The sequence below is a fragment of the Aquarana catesbeiana genome, linkage group LG01 (genome assembly GCF_042186555.1).
Source record: "Aquarana catesbeiana isolate 2022-GZ linkage group LG01, ASM4218655v1, whole genome shotgun sequence".
NCBI lineage: Eukaryota > Metazoa > Chordata > Amphibia > Anura > Ranidae > Aquarana > Aquarana catesbeiana.
Window position 1 is genome coordinate 106727829 of NC_133324.1, and position 22212 is coordinate 106750040.

General features: G+C 43.4%; 1 protein-coding gene across 2 annotated transcripts in view; it reads left to right on the top strand.

Annotated features, from left to right (window-relative positions):
- The window catches only part of LOC141133301 (granzyme A-like), a 104957-nt gene that overhangs the window by 39411 nt on the left and 43334 nt on the right, over window positions 1-22212 (top strand). The window contains exons 1-2 of one of the 2 annotated variants that reach the window (XM_073622592.1): window positions 8580-8664; window positions 19207-19348. In XM_073622592.1, coding sequence (XP_073478693.1) covers window positions 8604-8664; window positions 19207-19348 — 203 coding nt within the window. In that variant the 5' untranslated portion in view covers window positions 8580-8603. Of the gene's footprint in view, window positions 1-8579; window positions 8665-19206; window positions 19349-22212 lie in introns of those variants that run through there. The other variant, XM_073622582.1, reaches the window with a different exon arrangement.

Below are 22212 nucleotides of genomic sequence, written 5' to 3' on the forward strand. Positions count from 1 at the left end.
TGGTGCCCAGGTTGAGGATGAAGGCAGTAACATGAGCCCAGAGAGAGGGGGTGCCCAAGGAAAAGAAACTGGCAGTCATGTTCCCCCAGCTGCAGCATACTGCCAGGTTTGCTCCAGTGGCAAGGAGGGAGGGGATGATGAGGTCACTGACTCTACGTGGGTGCCTGATAGAAGAGAGGAGGAGGATGAGGCACATCTCCAATGAGGCAGGATGCCCTCCAGGGGCCAGCTTAAGGACAGCCAACCGACTGCATCACACCGCAGAGCTCCACATGTGCAGGGCGCTGCTGACTCCGCGCGTTTTTTCAAAAGTTCTTTGGTGTGGGCCTTTTTTGAGACATGTGCAGCAGATTGCTCCGTTGCTGTTTGCAACATATGTCTAAAGCGTATTAAGCGTGGCCAAAACAGCAGCCACTTGGGCACCACATGCTTGACCAGACATATGTCGAGCTCCCATGCAGTCCGTTGGCAACAGTACTTAAAAGACCCACACCAAAGAACAAGGCGGACCTCTCCTTGCTCCTCATCAGTTGGGATCTCCAACCCCACTATACCTTCAGTCCTCTCAGAGACCTGCACTGAGAGGAATGAAGGTGTAGAATTAGGTGTTCCAAGCATTTGTGGGCAATCTGCTAGCGGTACACCTAAATCCAATTGTAGCAGACAAATTTCCCTACCCCAGTTGCTAAACTGGCGAAAGAAATTCGGTCCCCGCCATCCACATGCTCAGCGGCTGAATGCTAGTTTGGCTAAATTGCTAGCACTCCAACTGCTGCCTTTTCAGCTGGTAGACTCTGCCCCCTTTCGAGAATTTGTGGAATGTGCGGTACCTCAGTGGCAGGTTCCCAAACGCCATTCTTTTCTTGGAAGGCCATTCCGGCTCTCTACCGGCATGTGGAAGGCAATGTCTTGGCCTCGTTGGACAGGGCGGTCAGCAGTAAGGTGCATATTACCGCTGACTTATGGTCTGGCAGGCATGGACAGGGACGTTACCTTTTTTCGTTACCTGGGTAACCCTGCTGGCAGCTGGGAAGGATGCAGGACAGGGTGCAGTAATGTTGGAGCTTGTTTCGCCACCATGCCTCCAAAATGCTGGTAGTGGTGATTCTGCCACACCTCTCTCCTCCACCCCCTCCTATTCTTCTTCCTCTATGGCCTCTTCCTGTACAGATTTGTCTTCGGAACCAGCGGTGCTCCGTAGACTTTCTAGGGGCTACACAAGCACTCAGGCAAAAAGATGCCATGTGGTGCTTGAGTTGGTCTGCTTAGGGGACAGGAGCCACACTGGGGCAGAGATTCTGGCAGCTCTGCAGGGGCAGGTTCAGAGGTGGTTGACGCCACGCCAGCTTCAGCCAGGAATGGTGGTTTGCGACAATGGCACCAAACTCCTCTCTGCCTTCCGACAAGGACACTTGAACCATGTTCCCTGTTTGGCTCATGTCCTTAATTTGGTGGTGCAGTGGTTCTTGTGCAGGTACCCAGGCTTACAGTATCTCCTGAGGCAGGCCAGGAAAGTCTGTGTGCTCGGCTGGCTGACCTTCAAAAGGAATGCAACCTGACCAAGAACCGCCTCATCTGTGACATGCCCACCAGGTGAAACTCAACGTTGGCAATGCTGCAGCGGCTACACACGCAGCAGAGGGCCATCAATAAGTATCTGTGCGAGTATGGCACCAGGACAAGGTCAGGGGAGCTTGGCTTTTTTTTGCTATGCCAGTGGCTAATGATCAAGGATGCATGCACTGTCCTGTCACCATTTGAGGAGGCCACGAGGATGGTGAGCAGTGACAGTGCATGCATCAGTGATACTGTCCCTCTTGTCTTCCTGTTGGAGCACAGGCTGCATGGAATAATGGACAGGGCACTTGAAGCAGAACAGAGGGAGGAAGAGGGGGACTTGCAAGGGTAAGGTTGCAGAACTTATCCAGCCGACGCAGAGGGAGCAGAGGATGAAACATCTTTGGGAGGCCTTGCAGAAAGGTTTGTGCAATGCATTTCCAGAGCCTGGGAAGTTACAATTTCCTGGTCCTCCTGGACAACGTGTTGCTGAGGCTTTGGTCAGTCACAGAAGGAGCGGTGGAGAAGGTGGCTGTCTGACCGATGCGTTCAGACAATTTTTTAGTCTGCAGCCCCAAGGTCTGATCGGTTCCAGCAACCATTGCCAGCGTCTGATTTACATGGTGCAGGAATACCTTGGGGTAAGATCAGACTTGGAGACCTTTCCAACCGAACATCCACTGGGTTACTGGGTACTGGGTCTTGAGGATGGATCACTGGCCAGAGCTTTCACAGTATGCATTTGAGATACTGGCCTGTCCTGCATCCAGCGTTCTATCTGAACACACATTCAGTGCTGCTGGAGGCTTTGTAACCGATCACAGAGTGCGCCTGTCCACAGACTCGGTTGATCAGCTCACCTTCATAAAAATGAATCAGTCTTGGATCACCAGCTACCAAGCACCTGATGCTAACCGATTAATTTTTTTATGAATGTGAGATCCCTTGAAGACTGTCTATGCTGATGCTGAGTGACTATCCTGTTATGCTGAGTGACTATCCTATTCCTCCTCAGTTTTCATGTTGATAGCTTCTAAGAACATTTTTGGTTCTGGACACCAGCACCAGTGCCTAAAGTCCAATTTTTCTTCCCCTGTATAACAGGGGCGCGTAATTACAATTTTTGCTGTAATATTTAGCAGCAGGGCACGTTCCTGCGCTCAACTAGAGTATCTGTGAGGGGTTGCAGTGTTGTGGCACCACCACCACCGCCGCCTAAGGCCCAATTGTTCTGCCCCTGTATAACAGGGGCGCGTAATTACAATTTTTGCTGTTATATTTTGCAGCAGGGCATGTTCCTGCGCTCAGCTAGAGTATCTGTGAGAGGTTGCAGTGTTGTGGCACCAGCACCAGTGCCTAAAGCCCAATTTTTCTGCCCCTGTTTCCTGTTTAACAGGGGCATGTAATTACAATTTTTGCTGTGATATTTCACAGCAGGGCCTGTTCCTGCGCTCAACAAGAGTATCTGTGAGGCTTTACAGTGTTGTGTCACCACCACCACCTAAGGCCCAATTTTTCTGCCCCTGTTTAAAAGGGGCGCATAATTATAATTTTTGATCTAATATTTCACAGCAGGGCCCGTTCCTGCACCCACCAAGAGTAACTGAGGGCTTACAGTGTTGTGGCACCACCACCACCAAAGGCCCAATTTTTCTGCCCCTGTTTAACAGTGGCGTGTAATTACAATTTTTGATCTAATATTTCACAGCAGGGCCCGTTCCTGCGCCCACCAAGAGTAACTGTGAGAGCTTACAGTGTTGTGGCAACACCAGCACCAAAGGCCCAATTTTTCTGACTTTGTTCAACAGGGGCATGTAATTACAATTCTTGATATAATATTTCACAGCAGGGCCAGTTCCAGCGCCCACCAAGAGTAACTGTGAGGGCTTACAGTGTTCTGGTACCACCAACACCTAAGGCCCAAATCTCTGCAGAGTATATAGGGCAGGCCGTATAGTATATACAGGCGGTCCCCTACTTTCAAACATCTGACTTACAAACGACTCCTACTTACAAACGGAGGCAGACAACAGGAAGTGAAAGGAAATCTACCCCTAGGAAGGGAAATTCTCTCCTGTAAGAGTTGGGAAAAAGGTGTCTCCACTGATGCTTTATCACCAATCCTTGTTTCCCTAAAAACCTCAAATTTTCAAAATCCAATTGTCATTGGGACAGAAAGTGAGGTGAAATCTTCTGAACAGGGGCACAGACAGCAAAACAAATGTTACAGGGGTGATGATAACCTTTCCCCATGTTATCCAAAAAGCTTAAAAATAGATTTTTTGGCTGGAGCTACACTTAAAAAATCTACCTGTTCCAAATTACAAACAGATTTAACTTAAGAACAAACCTACAGTCCCTATCTTGTTTGTAACCCGGGGACCGCCTGTATACTGCTGTTCAGAGTATATAGGACCTGGGGGCCCCACGCCTTTTCTTTTTTTAATTTGGGTGCGGGGTTCCCCTTAATATCCATACAAGATCCAAAGGGCCTGGTAAGGGTCTGGGGGGTCACCCATGCTGTTTTTCTCAATAATTTTCATCCATATTGCCGGGACCCAACATTACATTACAGCCGCAAGCATTTTTAAATGACTTTTATTCCTTTAGAAATGTCATTTTGTGCAGGGACTGTTCTAAACACAGGAAATACGTGCCACTTTACAGGCATACTATAGACACCCCCCAGGTACGATATTTAAAGGAATATTTCACTTTTATTTTTTCACTTTAAGCATCATTAAAATCACTGCTCCCGGAAAAATGTCCGTTTTTAAAACTTTATTTTGCATTGATACATGTCCCCTGGGGCAGGACCCGGGTCCCCAAACCCTTTTTAGGACAATAACTTGCATATTAGCTTTTAAAATTTGCACTTTTGATTTCTCTTTTGAATGTTCGCGCAAACTTTTGGTCCGTTCGCATGTTCTGGATTCGAACCGAACCAGGGAGTGTTCGGCTCATCCCTAGTCATGAGGACTTTGTGGATGATTCAACTCTGCAAGGATACGTCTCCCCATCCTGTAGTAGCCGGGGCCCAGAGAGTGAGACTAGAGACGCAGGCGGCAGCGGCGACAGGCAGAGAGAGGCAGCTGAGCTCAGCTGACAGTGTCCAGCAGGAACAGAGGGTAAGCGGATCTGATCGTGGGGCTGCCAGTGCCTTCAAGGCTTCAACACAGGTGTGCTTTGGGGGTGTCTGAATAGACTACATTGCACTGTGTCTGTCTCTCTGGCATAATAACATGGCTGCTGGGTGCTGATTTTGTTAACTTATTGGTCATAAGTTAACAAAATTAGCACCCAGCAGCCAGGTTATGTGACACACTGTGACAGAGCCATCCAGAACCATGATAGAGTGCCTGCTGCCTGTGTGTTATCATAATGCTGATGATCTTAACCAGTTGCCGACCACACCATAGCAGATTTACTGCTACAGGGCGGTCGTGCTGCACAGAATCATGTATATATACATGATCCTGCATTTCTGGGTATTGGAGCCGATCATTCTGTACACAGGCAGAATGGCAGTCTGCCTATGTAAACAAGGCAGATCTCCGTTCTTGTCGGTATGGAAGACATTGATCCTGTGTTCCTGCAAAGCAAGGACAGGGATCTATGCCTTCCCTTAGTAAAAAGCACCTCCCCCACAGTGAGAAAACACTTGTTAGGCACACATTTAACCCTTTGATTGCCCTAGATGTTAACCGCTTCCAAGCCAGTGTCATTTGTACAGTGACAGTGCATATTTTTAGCATTGATCACTGTATTAGTGCCACTGGTTCCTACAAAGTGTCAAAAGTGTAATTTAGTGTCCAATTTGTCTGCCACAATATCGCAGTCCCACTATAAGTCGCTCATTGCTGCCATTACTAGTGAAAAAATTATATGCCCCCCCGGATTTAATTTTAAAAATCTTGTCACTTTAGTTCAGGCCCTTTATGTGACAAGCTCCCTGTCCAAGAAAATCTAGTAGTTAAAAGCTTTTTCACCTTTTTTTTCTAAATTCCAGCCCCCCTATATACCAATATAGCATTAATGTACTTCTTTTGCCAAAAAAAAAAACAGCTTTCCATTTATTCTACACACGCTTACCTCACTCTCTTCACAGCTGTTTAAAAACACTGCTCCATTACTTCTGCCTTACTTCCTGGACAGATTTTAGGTCATGAGACAGGAAGGAGTTGACCAGCTGATCTCATTAGCACACACCCTGCATCATCTACCCTTGGCTGGTCAACACCTTTCTGTGTCATGACCTAAAGTCTGTCCAGGAAGTAAGGCAGAAGTAATGGATCAGTGTTTGTAAATGGCTATGAAGAGAGTGAGGTAAGCGTGTGTAGAATAAATGGGAAGCAGTTTTATTTTTGCAAAAGAGGTACAATATTGCTGCATAGGGGGGCTGAAATTCAGGGAAAAAAAGGTGGACTTAGCCTTTAAAGGTGAACCATTTCAAGCTACTCTACCACTTGTTTCTAAAGAAACAGGATTTTCTTTTCTGTTTTTTATGTGAAATCCCCTTAATTGATAAAGAAATAGGCAAGTGTTTACTCCAGGTGATTAAAAGCTCATTTACACCTGGAGATGCGCGTTATGCTCTCTATAACATGCACACACTGGTGTGCATTGTGTAAGGTGGCGTGATGCATTGTTGAAATGCATCGCACAGTTTATTTTCATTTTTTTAGCTTTATTGAAATGTCACAAAATGAACTGTGAACTGAAACAACAGTACATAAGTCAAACTGCCTTGTCTATACGTTTGAACTGCAATGATCGAAGGGCCAATGTACATGGAGTGAATGGGGCCTAATATATAGCTAAACAATCTACAGCTAATAAAATGTGCCTATTTAATTTATTTTTGTGTTTATTTGCAAAATCAGATGGGAACTTGCGGTTTTGTCTAAAATATCTGTTATCTGATCTGTGAGGACCTAAATTGTTATCCTCTTTGCAGTATAGCTTAACACTTCTGCCTCCCTCAGTAAGGCTTATGCTTCATACACACGATCGCACATTCGGACAACAAAATCCATGTTTTTTTTCCGATGGATGTTGGCTCAAACTTGTCTTGCATACACATGGTCACACAAAGTTGGTCGGAAATTCCGAACGTCAAGAACGTGGTGATGTACAACACGTACGCCGAGAAAAATTAAGTTCAAAAGCCAGTGCGGCTCTTCTGCTTGATTCTGAGCATGCGTGGCACTTTGTGCGTCGGAATTGTGTACACACGATCGGAATTTACGCGAACATTACGCGAGAAATTCTGGACAGCCACACACAGATAAAAGTTTCTTATGCTTTTATTTGTGAACCAGGATCACAAAGTATACATGACACCAAAGCAGAGTGGTACAGAAAGACAGCTGACGCGTTTCACACTTATACCAAGTGCTTACTCATAGCTGACAAATATGAGAATACAAACCACATATATACTCTATGTAATCAAACATGTGACCATACGATTATATAGGAACTCAGAACAGCTGGTAACCGGCCACCTGAGATCTCCGCACATGCTGCTGAGTGGTAAATTGTGAAGTAAGGGAATTCTCAAGATGATATAGTGTGTAAGCAACAGAATAAAAAAGTGAAAAAGAAAAAAGATTAAATGAAATAAATTATTTAAGATGACCTAGTCAGGACTATACATGAATTGAGTTAAATGAAATGAATACAAAGAAACGAAACACAATAAAAAGATATGTGTATAATAAGACTAGGAGGACTAAAAATTTTTTTTTTTTTTGTGCAAAGGAGAATAATCACTATGTGTGTGGTGACTACAGTTTCAAAAAAACTGTTATAATGAATAGAAAGGTTAATATGGTGATGCTTGTGATGGTGAATGGTGAGTGAAATGAATGCCCTAGAGCCCAAAAAATCGGGGGAAGGGAAATTAAAAAATTGCTAAAAAATTGGGAAAAAAAAACCATAAAAGATACAACTAAGGTGAAAATAGATGTGTACTGTGGATACATTATCAGTAGTGTAACATTGTTCTGTATGAATGTACGTGTTAAATATAGACACAAAGCTGGAATGACCGAAATGGAACAATAAATCCCATAAATGAAGTGTTCATTTACATTGTCCCACGTAAACATGTGTACTACATCGACATTGGAATGAAAGACAAAGCAGGACATTATCAGTTAATGTATATATAGAACTGTCAAAAGGGACAATAGTATCATGATGATGGTGTAATATGATTACCTAAAAAATTGAATCATATGGAATAGTGTTTATTGGGACGTTGATATGTGTTATGAGTGCAAGACAAGCAATGCCAAGCAACAAGTGCTGAGATCTCAGTGTACAGGACATCATAGGCAATTATACCTAAATAGATGATTTTAGTGTGTGGTGCTAAGTACTCGTCATACACAACATTCTAGTCCATAATCAAAGAAAGTAAAAAAAAAGAAGACCAATGTGTCAGATAATCCTACATTCAATACAGAGCACTCATAACCCAATTAATATGCAAATAAAATGAAAAAACTAATTAAAGTATGAATTTCAACCATTAAGAACATTTTGCACAAAAATGAGACATAAAACTGTGCTTATAGAATGGTTACAGGTTAGGGATCCCAAAATACTCATGTGAATATTTGTTTAAATATTGTATCAAGAAGTCAAAACATCAAAAGTTCAATGAATAAGAAGGATACCCTTTCAAAAACCAAAATTAAAAGGGAATGGATGTCCGGAGAGAATGCATAATAGCAATGCTCAAACGGGCTCCATGTAATAGAACTCTTGTAGGTTGCTGTAAGAAAAAAGAGAGAGATCTCCCATATGTACTCAGAACTGTAAAGAGTTGCATAACTAGCTTATGTTTAAATATTTGTACATGTGGATGACAAACAATTAACAGACAACCTAATGGGTAACGTCTAAACATAAAGCTAGATAAGTGATATAAGCTATATTTAGCACCGCTGTACCGCCAGCGCCCGCACGCCTCAGTATGAAAGTACCCTAGCACTTCTGCCTTCCTCAGTAAGGCTTATTGTGAAATAACCATTACAATGAAACTTTTCCTGTCTCTGCAGCTATCAGCAATATTGGTAATTCTTCTTCTTGGTGGACGTAAGTATATTGTCTATGTCTGCCTGTACGACCCTGCTCTCTACACAAGTGTAACCCTTAGGCCCTAAGGTGTTAGGAAAAATAGTACAGGTGCATTCTTGGGTGCATCAACACACGACCCAAAAACTTTTAGGGCAGTGCAAAAAAATCATATGTAACAATTCTGTGCGTTTTCGTGCATGGCAACAAATCCCCACTCCTAACAACCTCTACTTTATTTGACTTTCATTGTCCAAGTAAAAAAAAAAAGCAGAAAGCATAAATTTTTTTTTTTTACTAAAAAGTGGGCCAATGTGCTAAAAATCTCAGGTTTGAACCTAGCCTTACTGTTCAGGCCCCTTATATGACCAGCTCCCTGTCCAAGAAAATGTGGTAGTTAGGGTGGACCACTCCAAGCTTCTTCACCACTTGTTTCTGAAGAAACAGGATAGGCATTTTTTTTATTTGAAATCCAATTGAAATGCAATGAAATGCATTGTGTAAGGGCGGCGTGATGCATTGTTGCAATGCATTACACTGTTGATTTCTCTTCTTTTTTAGATTTATTGAAATGTCACAAAATGAACTGCGAACTAAAAAAAATAGTACATAAGGCAGACTGCCTTGTCTATACGTTCAGACTGCAATGAACACCGCAGGCTAATGCACATGGAGTGAATGGGCCCTAATATCTAGATAAACAATCAGTTAATACATGTGTTTATTTGCAAAATCAGATGGGAACTTGCGGTCTTGCCTAAAATATCTGTTATCTGATCTGTGAGAGCCTACGTTGTCACCCACTTTGCAGTAAAGCTTAACACTTCTGCCTTCCTCAGTAAGGCTTACTGTGAAATAACCATTATGCCCCGTACACACGGTCGGATTTTCCGATGGACATTGTCCGATCGGAGCGTGTTGTCGGAAATTCCGACCGTGTGTGGGCTCCATTGGACATTTTCCATCGGATTTTCCGACACACAAAGTTGGACAGCAGGAGATAAAATTTTCCGACAACAAAATCCGATCGCGTCAATTCCGACCGTTTGTGGCCTGTTCCGACGCACAAAGTGCCACGCATGCTCAGAAGAAATTCCGACACGGGACAGCTCGTTCTGGTAAACGTAGCGTTCGGAATGGATACAGCACTTTCGTCACGCTGCAATGTTCAAAATGGTTTAATACAGCACACTCTCTTCTTCTTTATAATGTGACAAGAATTAAGTAGTTTTGATGCTCATATTCACACACACTTCTCACAAACTTATTTTGTTACTATTTATCGGGATTCCCTCAATATATTTAGATTTCTCACATCTGACAACAAAATTTTTTGTTATTTTTGTACTTTACTTTAATGTAGATTCTTTTTTTGTGTTTCTCTTTTTTATTTTTTATTTTTTTGGTGATTTTGATTTGTACTCCCGAAAATGTTTGTGTGTGTTTTTGGTGACAAGTTCCCACAACTCCACTAATATGTTGTTCTATTTAATCTGTAGGAGATTATTTGGTGTTGTTGTCCCTTGTTAATTTCACATTGTACTTTAGAAATGTACCTGAATCGTCACCAACAAACTGTCCTTTTTGGATGAAAACACACACAGGAGAGTAGAATTTCCCTAAAAAAATTTTATTAAGGGCTCACAACTAAACAAAGAGGGAGGCAACGCTGGAGAAACTGCAGAAGTGGGTAAAGCCTTGGACCCCCAGGGCACACATCAATTATTTAAAAGCAAAATTGGTGGCCTGAGGAGTCCTTATCTAAGGGAGGGCAGTCTGGTCCAGAAGTCCCAGAGATCCGGAAAGCAGCAGATGACATCTGTGTCCCCAGGCTGTGGTCATACAAGAGACTGCATCTTCTGTCAGACCAGACTGAACCCAGGGTCATCACTCTTTGGTCTTCTTTCCACGTTTCCTTACAGGCTTTGGCTGTGGTGGTGGAGTTGTGGCAGCAGGAGAAGGAGGAGGAGGAGGATCGTCCCTCTCAATGACATCCGTCTTGTGTGTCAGTTCCCCACTCAACCCCTTACGAAGGACTTTATAAATCAGGTCCTCAGAGATCTTGCGTTGGCCCTCCTGCATGCCCTGCAATTTTGTGGCAGCCATGCAGGCAAAGGCCTCTTCAGGACTGGGGAAGGCTCGGAGGGACGCCGAAGCCTCCTGGATCAGCCTGTACGCTGAATCCTGCACGGGACTCGGAGTGGCCTTCCTGGCTCGTTTATATGGCAGGCGGAGGGGAGGGACCTGAGACTCATTAAGGCTGCGACTTGTCCCAGGCTTCTCTTGGCTGACACTTAGCCCCGCCTCCTCCTGGCTGCCACTAATTCCCGCCTCCTCCTGGCTGACACTAATAATCCCCGCCTCCTCCTGGCTGCCACATTCTACAGCCTCCTCCTGGCTGAGGTCTTCCTGTGTATGAAAAAGGGACATAGTTTTAGTTTTTTATTCATCAATCACACACAATTTTCACCTCCTGACTGCTGCAAATTGAATGTTAACAAATATAACAGACTATCCTTCTGAGCCCAGCAGTTTTCATTCTTGTCCCAATTTTGGGTGCCCACTACTGTCTATTGATATGTAAAGCACTTTTTTTAATCAGCAATTAGTGATCAATAATAACATCTAATAAACATCATTTATTTATTGACCAGAAATCTGTAGAAGAATGCTATACCTGACTCCAGCTGGGCTCCTCCACTTCTTCCTGGCTGGAAGGCCCAGGTTGGACATCGGAAGCCTCGGCTGGGGTGGAAGGAAGAGTGGAAGGAAGAGTGGAGAGGGATTCCCTGACTTCAGTGTGGTCTGACAGAAATCGCAGTCTCTCATAGTACCACAGCCTGGGGACATAAATGTCATCTGCTGCAGCTCCGGACCTCTGGGAATCCGTGACCTTCTTGCGCTCCCTAAGATAAGTGCTCCTCAGGCCACCAATTTTAGCTTTTAAATAAGGGATGGTTGCTGTGGGGACCACCGGCTTCACCAACTCCAGCAGTTTCTCCAGCGCTGCCTGCCTCTTCTGTTTGTGATTATAGTGGGGGTGTCTCACTTGCCACAGACAGGGCAGCTCCCTGTACTTGTCTATGAACAGGGGCAGGAAATTGTGGTCGTTGAACCCATCCATTTTCTCTGCAAGACACAACACAAGACAAACCCTAATGTCAGGCCAAACTCCCCTAATCTTGTTACAATATAGGCTTCCATTTCGAAGCAGTATAGGCCCAAGTTTAGATCCTACCTTCGTTAGCACGATCGGCGTCTCCGATGCTCCTTCCTCCGCTCACAGATCGTACGTAAGACGCGCGCGTTACGATTTATACACACTGCGCATGCGTATAACTCCGCCCGCCCCTGACGTTCTTTCTAGTCTAGTCCCCGCCCCTTTTCGTTCGGCGCAGTGGAGGAAGAGCACATGGCGGAGAGACAGCAGGATAGTGCTAAGTACAGCAACGAGGAGGAGGAGGAGGAGGAAAGGCTGGAGCCTGAAACGTCCCGATCCAGAAGGAGATTTAAGGACTCAAATATGTCCTTTGGGGAGATGTTGGAGATGGTGGACATCCTGAAGAAGGCCGACTATGATGGAAAGTATGGGCCTTACCCCAACCCCAATGTCAAAAAGGCCAAGATCATGGCGAAAGTGGTCAGGAGTCTGCACCGGAAAATCGGGGTACGACGATCGAAAGATCAGCTCAGGAAGCGGTGGTCGGACCTGAAATTACGAGAACATGAGCAGTACAGAAAGATCCGGAGAGTGCTGCAAAAAAGTAAGTAGTTGTCCTGTGTTCCTATTCTTTTTGTGTTTATTACGTTCGTGCTGCTCCATGTGCTTTTAGGAACTGTTGTACAGTTTAAAATGGCAACTTTCATGTTCATGGGCACATTATTCGTTCGGATCACACATTGTTATTTCGGACGATAAAATACCATTGTTTAGGCCATATGCATTTGGCCACCATTTTGACGCCCTATACTTGTCTTCAAAGAATTGGGTTGTGTAGATGGCTTTGTTACTAGAATGAAATGCAAACTAGATTGTGTGTAAGGAGAGGACACTCAGCAGCTGTTTTCACATCTTGACACTGGAGCACTAGTGTGGAACACAAGAACACCATTTTTATTAGGGGGGCCACACAGGTGCCCCACTGTATACTATAGGGGGGGCTACATCTGTGAAGCTTTTACCAAACAGGTAAAGTATTGCAGTTTGACAAAGGACACTAAAAAAGCTACATCTTGGAACTCGGCTAAAATAGACAATTGTACCCCACTTCCAAGCAATGTTTCATCTTTATAGTTCTGACCTCAAATATCTGTGTGCTAATTATACCATTTTTGTTTTACATAGGGGAGAAAAGACTCGGAGGACACCCCTCATCCGAGGAGACCAGAGACCCCCCCCTCTGGAAGAAGGGGAAATCCACCCAACACAAGCTGAGCAGGAGGATGAAGACGTGGTGGAAGTAGTTACCACAACAGGTGAGTGTCTGCGACCACAGGCTCAGATAAGAGATGGATGGCGGCATTTTTTTGCAAACCTAATTTATTTTGGGTTTCCTCTCTTTTTAGGTGATCGTGAGGTTGTGGATCCAGATCCTTTCACATCCGAAAGTGCCCAGATCCTGATCGGGGAGATCATGGGGTGTAATTTACAATTGGAAAACATCAAGCAAAACATCAATGATGTTATTCCAAAATATAAAAACATCATTGATGTTTTGGGGCGAGTTTAAAGCACCTCCAAATCACTTTCTTCTTTTGTCTGCTACAATGTGCGAAATGTTTTTGTGATTTTTCCCAAAGCCAAATTTGGAGGATGCACACAGTGTGTCAACATGTGCTATCTGCCATCACGGGAGATCAATGGACGTGTTTTGGGGGTGCAACCCCTTCCTCAATTATAAAGTAGCGGTGAGGAAGGGCTTTCTCCCCCAAAACACATCCCTTGATCCCCCCTGATGGCAGATAGCACATGTTGACATTGGGAAATTTGTGTGCATCTTCTAAATTTGGCTTTTCCAGGGGTGATTTCCCCCCATCTGAACGCTATATCAAACACAGTTCCTAAATACTCATGTCTGATATTGCCTTCCAGTTCTACCAACTTTGTAAGATCAAGATTTGTGTCTTTCTTGTGGGTTTTACACAGGCCTGTTTTCTATAAAATGCACATTTTGATTTTGGATAATGACACCACAAAAATTGGTATACAACAAACATGTTGGTTTGTCAGAAAAACCTTTGGTAAATGCACATGTGATTGTGCAGGTATTAAAAAGATTGTTCATCAAGAATGTGTGGATTATTGTCTCAACACTACAACACTTTTGGGGTGATGTAATTGTTGTTTTATGAGAAAATGGGGGTTATTTCCTAAGGGGAAATCCACTTTGCACTACAAGTGCTGTTTCAGTGCAGTTGCAAGTGCACTTGTAATGAAAAGTGTCTTTGCATTTAGTAAATAACAGCCAACAGTGCTTTGTATAAGGTTACACAATCACGACATTTTCTGCACTCCACACATTTCTGTCAGGGTCAGCTAAAACAAACACAAGCAGTAAATGTCCACAAAGAAGAGCCTGGGGGGAGATGCCTGTCAAGAACTTGAGGTCCTGCAGACTTCTCCCTGTGGCCAAATACCGCAAGGTAGCGACCAACCTCTGCTCCGGAGTGATGGCTTGCCTCATGCAGGTATCCTGCCTGCTAATATAAGGGGTCAGCAAAGCCAACAAACGGTGAAACACGGGGTCCGTCATCCTGAGAAAGTTCCTCAAATCATCAGGATTATTCTCACGGAGCAAAGGCATATGAGAGAACTGGTCACGCTGAAGCAACCAATTCTTGGTCCATGAACTCCTCCCCACCCTGTTCATGGACTGGACTTGTGTCAAGGTCAGGACCCCAACACCAAGCCCCCGCACAGCACGAACTCTACGAGGAGTACGCATACGAAACATGGCTAGAAAACGGTCGGCTGCTCAGAACGAAGTAACAGAACGCACTGAAGAACAGCAAGGCCTGTGAAGAGCGACCTGAAAAACAGCAACGAGCAGGCAAGATCACACAGAAAACTCCGATACGAACTGACTGCACGCACTGAAGAGCAGATACAAACCCACAAGCACAAACTGAACGTCAGAAAACGATCTGAAAGCCACGAGTCTGAAAAAGCGCGAATCGTCTCTCACCAAACTTTTACTAACACGAGATTAGCAAAAGGAGCCCAAAGGGTGCCGCGCTTGGTTCTGAACCGGCCTTTTCTAGTCTCGTCGTACGTGGTGTACGTCACCGCGTTGTTGGCGATCGGAAATTCCGACAACTTTGTGCGACCGTGTGTAGGCAAAACAAGTTTGAGCCAACATCCGTCGGAAAAAATCCTAGGATTTTGTTGTCGGAATGTCCGAACAAAGTCCGACCGTGTGTACGGGGCATTACAATGAAACGTTTCCTGTCTCTGCAACTATTGGCAATATTGGTAATTCTTCTTCTTGATGGACGTAAGTATATTGTCTATGTAGCACCCTGGTCCTAAACAGGGCTGCTAATAAATCTAGTTGTGCAAGGTGGTAACTAGCCTGGCTAAATTGGTAGGTTAATCCACTGATTCCTGTCCTAAGTCTGAGTTTGGTGTAGTCTCTCTCTTCATGGCATTGTTGCTTTTGACATTGGAATGATGGACTACCATAAATTCAGGGAATGGATAATTAGGTTGTCTCAGCCAATCAGCAGGAGTTTCTTTAACCACTGTGTATGCTGGGATAGGCTATTTATTTGGGAGGAGTCAGGTGATGGGGGTTCTTCCTGCCCGGGGCCTCAGCCTGGGTGTGTGTGTTGAGGAGCGCCTGGTTGCTAGATCTGAAGCCAGAGGCTTATCCAGGAGTCATGCTGGCTGCTAGATCCACTTAAGGCCTATCCAGCAGTACAGGGTTACGCAAAGGAGGAGCAGCCAAGGTTAAGCACAAAGCCTGGGGCGGAACCAAATGTGTTAGAGGCTCAGCCGAAAGGGTGCCTGATTGTTGTCGGTGGTAAAGGAGAAGCAGTTGCCACAAAGGGACTTCTGTTACTGGAGGCAAGTTTGAGAGGGATGAAGTTCTGAAGGAGTACCAGAGCAGATGCTTCACTAGCCGGGGACAGTGAAGTAGTGGGAAAGCTTCAGAGGAGACTCATCCAGTTAGGCAGCGGGTAGCTGTGAGTAAAGTTTGAAGGAGTACGGCGGGTAGCTGCAAGTAAAGCTTGACGATAAAGTACAATGGTTAGCTGTGGGTGAAGCCTGGGAATCCAGCAGGTAGCTGAGAGTCCAAGAAGTCTAATGAGAGAGACAGCGAGCTGAGCTTAAGGATCTACAGTGGGATACTATGAGTCAACTGGAGGATCTACAGTAGGATACTGTGAGAGAAGTTTTTGCCATAGGAGACAGTGGCTGCTACAAGATACAGATTTGCTGCATTCAGCTTAAAGGCCCTCTTTCTGTATTGCTGTCTGCATAGTTCTATTTTTGTCTGCGGAGTTTGCCTTAATTGCTATTGCATTTGCCTAAGGGTGTCCTGTGCCCTAAACCCTCTCTCTCCAATGATCTTGTTAAGAGAACTAAAACTCTCTTTGGTCATCTTTACAATAAGTGACTGGCACCCAATCTTTTCACCTTGCACCACACCCACTATGCCTAGTAACCTGCACCCTGAGGAGGTATGTTAGTTCTCCCTGTCTCTGGGGGTCACCATTAGGCCCTTGGAAGTTGGGGAGACCACTAGATCTACATTAATTGTTAAAATATTCTTCTGCTAATGAATAACAGGGGTTAAAGGAGAATTCCACCTTTTGCAAAAAAACAATAAATGCACCCATTTTGCAAAAGAGCAAGTGTGCCTTTATCATTTTTTCATCTGACCCTGCAAAGCATTGCACTCCTATCAGTGGGTGCAATGCTCTGACTCCTGCAAACTCTTTCTCTTGTCACCAAGGTATGGACCTTCAGCTACAGAGCTGAAAGCAGTATCAATGGACTACAAGTGAGGTGACATCACCACACTTTTGCTCCATTAAGAACTAAAAGTCCCTCTTCCATGGTGGTCGATGGGATTTGTAGTTATTTCATTCACAACTGTGAATGAATGATGTGGCTGTGCAGGTAGAGCCATGCACAGCTGTGCCGACTTAGAAAAAACAATGGTGTAAGTTTGTGGAGGGTGTCCATGCTGACCATGTTTCACATTACACCATAAATATGGGTGAAACATGGAGTTAGCTTTACATTGCAAATTTGTTTCTTAAAGCCAGAGATTAACTTCTACTGTTTGTACTTGTAGCAATACACTTTAGTGAAGATATTAGGACAGCAGTTTATCAAACACAAAATTATGGTAAAAATACACTCGAGTTAATTTTAGGGCACACAAACTAAATGTGTTACCAAATTTTTAGTAAATTTATTAAAGCTGCGCAAAGTAACTTGATACCCAATACGTACGTAGAGCATTAAAATTGCATGCACTCAAGAAATCAGGAAAAACGTTGGTACCCTAAATTTTCCATTCACAATGCTTTAAAAGCCTCTATAGGTAATCAGTTTATAGTTAACTGTGAATAATAGAGCTAGAATCATTTGTATCATCCTTGAGAGCACATATGTAGCCTGTGTAGCACAATCAACATGTTTGTATTTACATTGGTTTGTGTGTTAAGGGGGGGGGGCTCAAAATTTTTAAGGGGGAGAGATTTATATGGTTAGATATAACACTTTATTTTTTTTTTTTTTTTTTCACTAAAGTTTATTTGTTATTACATGGGGACAAAAAACCTCCTATATGATACTATTTTTTGGGGACAGGTTCTCTTATGATTATGTTCCATTAGCTCCTAATAAGCTGCTGAGGAAAGTGACAGCCAAACCCAGAAGTGATATAATACATGATGCCACTGGATTCTTACTAGGTAGGGGAGAAGTCACCCCCACCCAGCATTTCCACCCTTGGCCGTCTTGAGTAAGGGCAGATAATTCATGTAGCATTTACTTCCTGGAATTCCTTAGCTCAGGCATGCAAGCAGGAGGGTGTGCTTAGCTGAGAAAACCCCTCCTCCTCTCTGTCACATAAAAAAAATGCCCATGTAAACTCATGGAAACTATGACATCATTTTGGCCTAGGCCAGAAACCAGGAAGCAAATGAAATGTAAAAAAAAGTTTAAACGAGTAAATATAATAAACCTCCCTATCTATTTACTAAGGCTAGCAGCATAAGGATTAAAAGTAGTTAAAGCAGACCTTCAGTTATTTTTTCATCTTTCCATCTAGTAGATCTTCTGCCCTTGTTGTTTTAACTTTGGATAGTAAAACATTTTTTTTCTGCCAGTAAATACCTTATACAGCCCACTTCCTGTTTCTTGTCTGGTCAATAGCCTAGGCTTATGACATTATGGACAGTTCTCTCTCTCAATCTTGTGAGAGTTTGCCAGCAGGGGGGGGGGGGATGAGAGTGGAGAAGAGATGAGTCATAGGAGAGCCAAGGAGAGCTGCAGAGCTGGAGGGGATTGGATGAGGGCAGAGATAATAGAAGACTGCAGAGATCCATGTGTATTCATGGAGAGAGGAGAAACAAGCAGTGGTGTGAGTGTGTCGGTCTGTCTGTCTGTCTGTATACATATGTGCATGTGTGTGTATGTGTGTGTCCCTGTGTGTCTGTGTAAATCCAGGAAGTGAACAGGCAGCAGCTTCAGCTGCCCACAGTTAAAATGGATGCAGCCAGACTCAGTGAAGGGGGATTTCTGCAGCATATTTGGCAAGTACAGAATCACAGTATGGCTCCATGCACACTGAAGCTCATAAATGTCCATTTTTGGGAGTTTGGGCATTTTTTTAACAGCCCATAAACTCCCCTCTATGTTAACCTGTGTGTCCATGCACACATGGACGTTTTTGGATGTTTATCAGCAGTTTAGTTTATGGGCTGTTTTCTGAATGCCATAAAATCGCGTTCAGGAGCTGTTTTTCTGACCACAAAAAACTTCAAACGCTCATTAAACCCTGATGAACGTCGATAAATGCTCAAAAGCATGGCTCACCAGCATTTTTTAACGTTTTGATCCATTGAAAAAAAAACGTTCAAAAAACATTGAAAGACTCACTGTAAATCTACTGGCGTTTTTATAACGTTATTTTAACATCCAGTGTGCATAGAGCCTATATATAAAATAATGTACAAAGTGGTTGGAGGGAAGCTTCAGAATGGCAAAGATGTTTTTTTTTACAAATTATGTGAGCAGACTGCAGTTCCTCTTTAATGTTGATTGAGTGAGTTTGGTTCTGCTTTAATGGATTTTATGTCAGCTTGTCAGTATTCAGTACACATGCACAGCAAACACAGAAGTTGTTATTGCATGTCTCTGTTGATGATGTTCCATATTTACAATGGCAAGCAGGCCCAAATTTGGAAGGGGACGGGGTTTCTATTTTTCCAGCCAGTAATTGAATGTACCGACTTACCTATCTGTTTTTTAAATTTACCTACAGCATTTTTGTCTACTTGGTCATTTTAAACAGCCTGCTTATGTTATTTTAATTCACATTTTAGGAGCTTGTATGAAAATTATTAAGGGAAAAGAGGCAAAGCCTCATTCACGACCTTACATGGTGCACATAAAACAAGAGTACTGGATCTGTGGAGGAATCTTGATTAAACCTCACTGGGTGTTAACTGCAGCACACTGCAACTTGTAAGTACTCACCTTTTCCAATGTCTCAGAGCATTATATTTTATTTCATAGGAGCTTGTTTCGCACCTTTATAACTATTAACTTTTGTAGTCCACCCCAGATAAGACTTTAATTTGGCAGCAGAAGTGTTCATTAACCCCTTGACCTCCGGAAGATTTACCCCCTTCATGACCGGGCCATTTTTTGCAATACGGCACTGCGTTATTTTAACTGACAATTGTGCGGTCATGCGACACTGTACCCAAATAAAATGTCTGTCGTTTTTTCCCCACAAATTGAGATTTCTTTTGGTGGTATTTGATCACCTCTGTGGCTTTTATTTTTTGCGCTATAAACAAAAAAAGAGCGACAATTAAAAAAAACAAAAAAAAAAAAAAACATTTTTTTACTTTCTGCTATAAAACATATCCAATAAAGAAAACGAAAAAAAAATTTCTTTATCAATTTAGGCCAATATGTGTTCTGCTACATATTTTCGTTTAGATATATGCACTGCCGAAAAATTTGTTTGTTTACGTTTTTGTTTCATTCGTTTTTTTTTCTTTTTATTTTTCGGGTCATTCGTTATAATTGCGATTCGTAAAATTTGAAAGTTCATAAATTCGAAAATCCGAAAAATTTGAAAATCCGAAAACTCTAAATCAGTGATCATCAACCCTGTCCTCAGGGCTAGGGATGAGCTTCGTGTTCGAATCGAACCCATGTTCGACTCGAACATCGTCTGTTCGCCCGTTCGCCGAATTCACTGCGGCATTGCAGTGCATTACTGGCTGATAATTGGCCAAGCATGCACTATGACCCGCATGCTTGGCCAATCACAGCGCCGTCGGTAGAGAGAGCTGTAATTGGCCAAAGCCAGGGTGGCTTTGGCCAATTATGGCTCAGGGGGTTTAGAACACGCCCCACACTATATATGGCCGCCTGCACGGCGGCCCTGTGTAGTGTGTTCCGGTGTTCTTAGACAGAGAGACAGTGTCGTTTCATTTGAGTTAGCTAGATTAGGCAGGACAGTCAGTGAGTTAGCTGCACTTACAGTGTATTGTGTATAGATATGCATCCCAGGTGTTGTATATGTATATATATATATATATATATATATATATATATATATATATATACACACTGTATTCAGTTTAGCTAGATCCGTTCCTGTTATCTTCCTACTGACAGGCAGGCTTGTCTTGTTACAGTATTTACAGCTACCTGAAGAAAATTGCTGGTGTTCTTTTGATCCTAATTAGTATCACAGTCAGGCAGCTAGACTATTTACAGTTAGTGTAGTGCATCCTCCTCACAGTGTTCAGTTAAAGCTACAAGTTAGTTTAGTGTGACCTCTGCACAGTGTTCAGCTAAAGCTACAAATTAGGGTAGTGCGTCCTCCTCACAGTGTTCAGCTAAAGCTACAAGTTGGTGTAGTGCGTCCTCCTCACAGTATTCAGCTAAAACTACAAGTTAGTGTAGTGCGACCTCTGCACAGTGTTCAGCTAAAGCTACAAGTTAGTGTAGTGCGTCCTCTGAACAGTGTTCAGCTAAAACTACAAGTTAGTTTTTTGCGAGCTCTGCACAGTGTTCAGCTAAAGCTACCTGTAGAAGGTTGGTGGTGTTTTCCTGATCCTATCACTACTGCAGGCAGCTAAATAAGCTACAAGTTAGTTTTTTGCGAGCTCTGCACAATGTTCACCTAAAGCTACCTGTCGAAGGTTGGTGGTGTTTTCCTGATCCTATCACTACCGCAGGCAGCTAAATAAGCTACAAGTTAGTTTTTTTGCGAGCTCTGCACAGTGTTCACCTAAAGCTACCTTTCAAAGGTTGGTGGTGTTTTCCTGATCCTATCACTACCACAGGCAGCTAAATAAGCTACAATCTATCTATATATATATATCCCAGCTTAGTGCAGCTACAGGCCATTAGTATGTCTGGAAGGCAAACAAGGAGAGGCAGACAGTCACAAGCCAATAAAAGAGGGCAAGCAGGCTCTGTGTCTAGTGCATCCTCCTCTCAGTGTTCATCTAAAGCTACAAGTTAGTTTAGTGTGACCTCTGCACAGTGTTCACCTAAAGCTACAAGTTAGGATAGTGCGTCCGCCTCACAGTGTTCAGCTAAAGCTACAAGTTGGTGTAGTACGTCCTCCTCACAGTGTTCAGCTAAAACTACAAGTTAATGTAGTGCTACCTCTGCACAGTGTTCAGCTAAAGCTACAAGTTAGTGTAGTGCGTCCTCTGAACAGTGTTCAGCTAAAGCTACCTGTAGAAGGTTGGTGGTGTTTTCCTGATCCTATCACTACCGCAGGCAGCTAAATAAGCTACAAATTATTTTTTTGAGAGCTCTGCACAGTGTTCACATATGCTACCTGTAGAAGGTTGGTGGTGTTTTCCTGATCCTTTCACTACCACAGGCAGCTAAATAAGCTACAAGTTATTTTTTTGCAAGCTCTGCACAGTGTTCACCTAAAGCTATCTGAAGAAGGCTGGTGGTGTTTTCCTTAACCTATCACTACCACAGGCAGCTAAATAAGATACAAGTTAGTTTTTTGCGAGCTCTGCACAGTGTTCAGCTAAAGCTACCTGTAGAAGGTCAGTGGTGTTTTCCTGATCCTATCACTACCGCAGGCAGCTAAATAAGCTACAAGTTAGTTTTTTGCGAGCTCTGCACAGTGTTCAGCTAAAGCTACCTGTAGAAGGTTGATGGTGTTCTCATACTACAGGCAGGCAGTTGATTTTGCTAGCTGCAGTATCAGTATATATATAGATATATATATATATCTATATATATATATATATCCCAGCTTAGTGCAGCTACAGGCCATTAGTATGTCTGGAAGGCAAACAAGGAGAGGAAGACAGTCACAAGCCAATAAAAGAGGG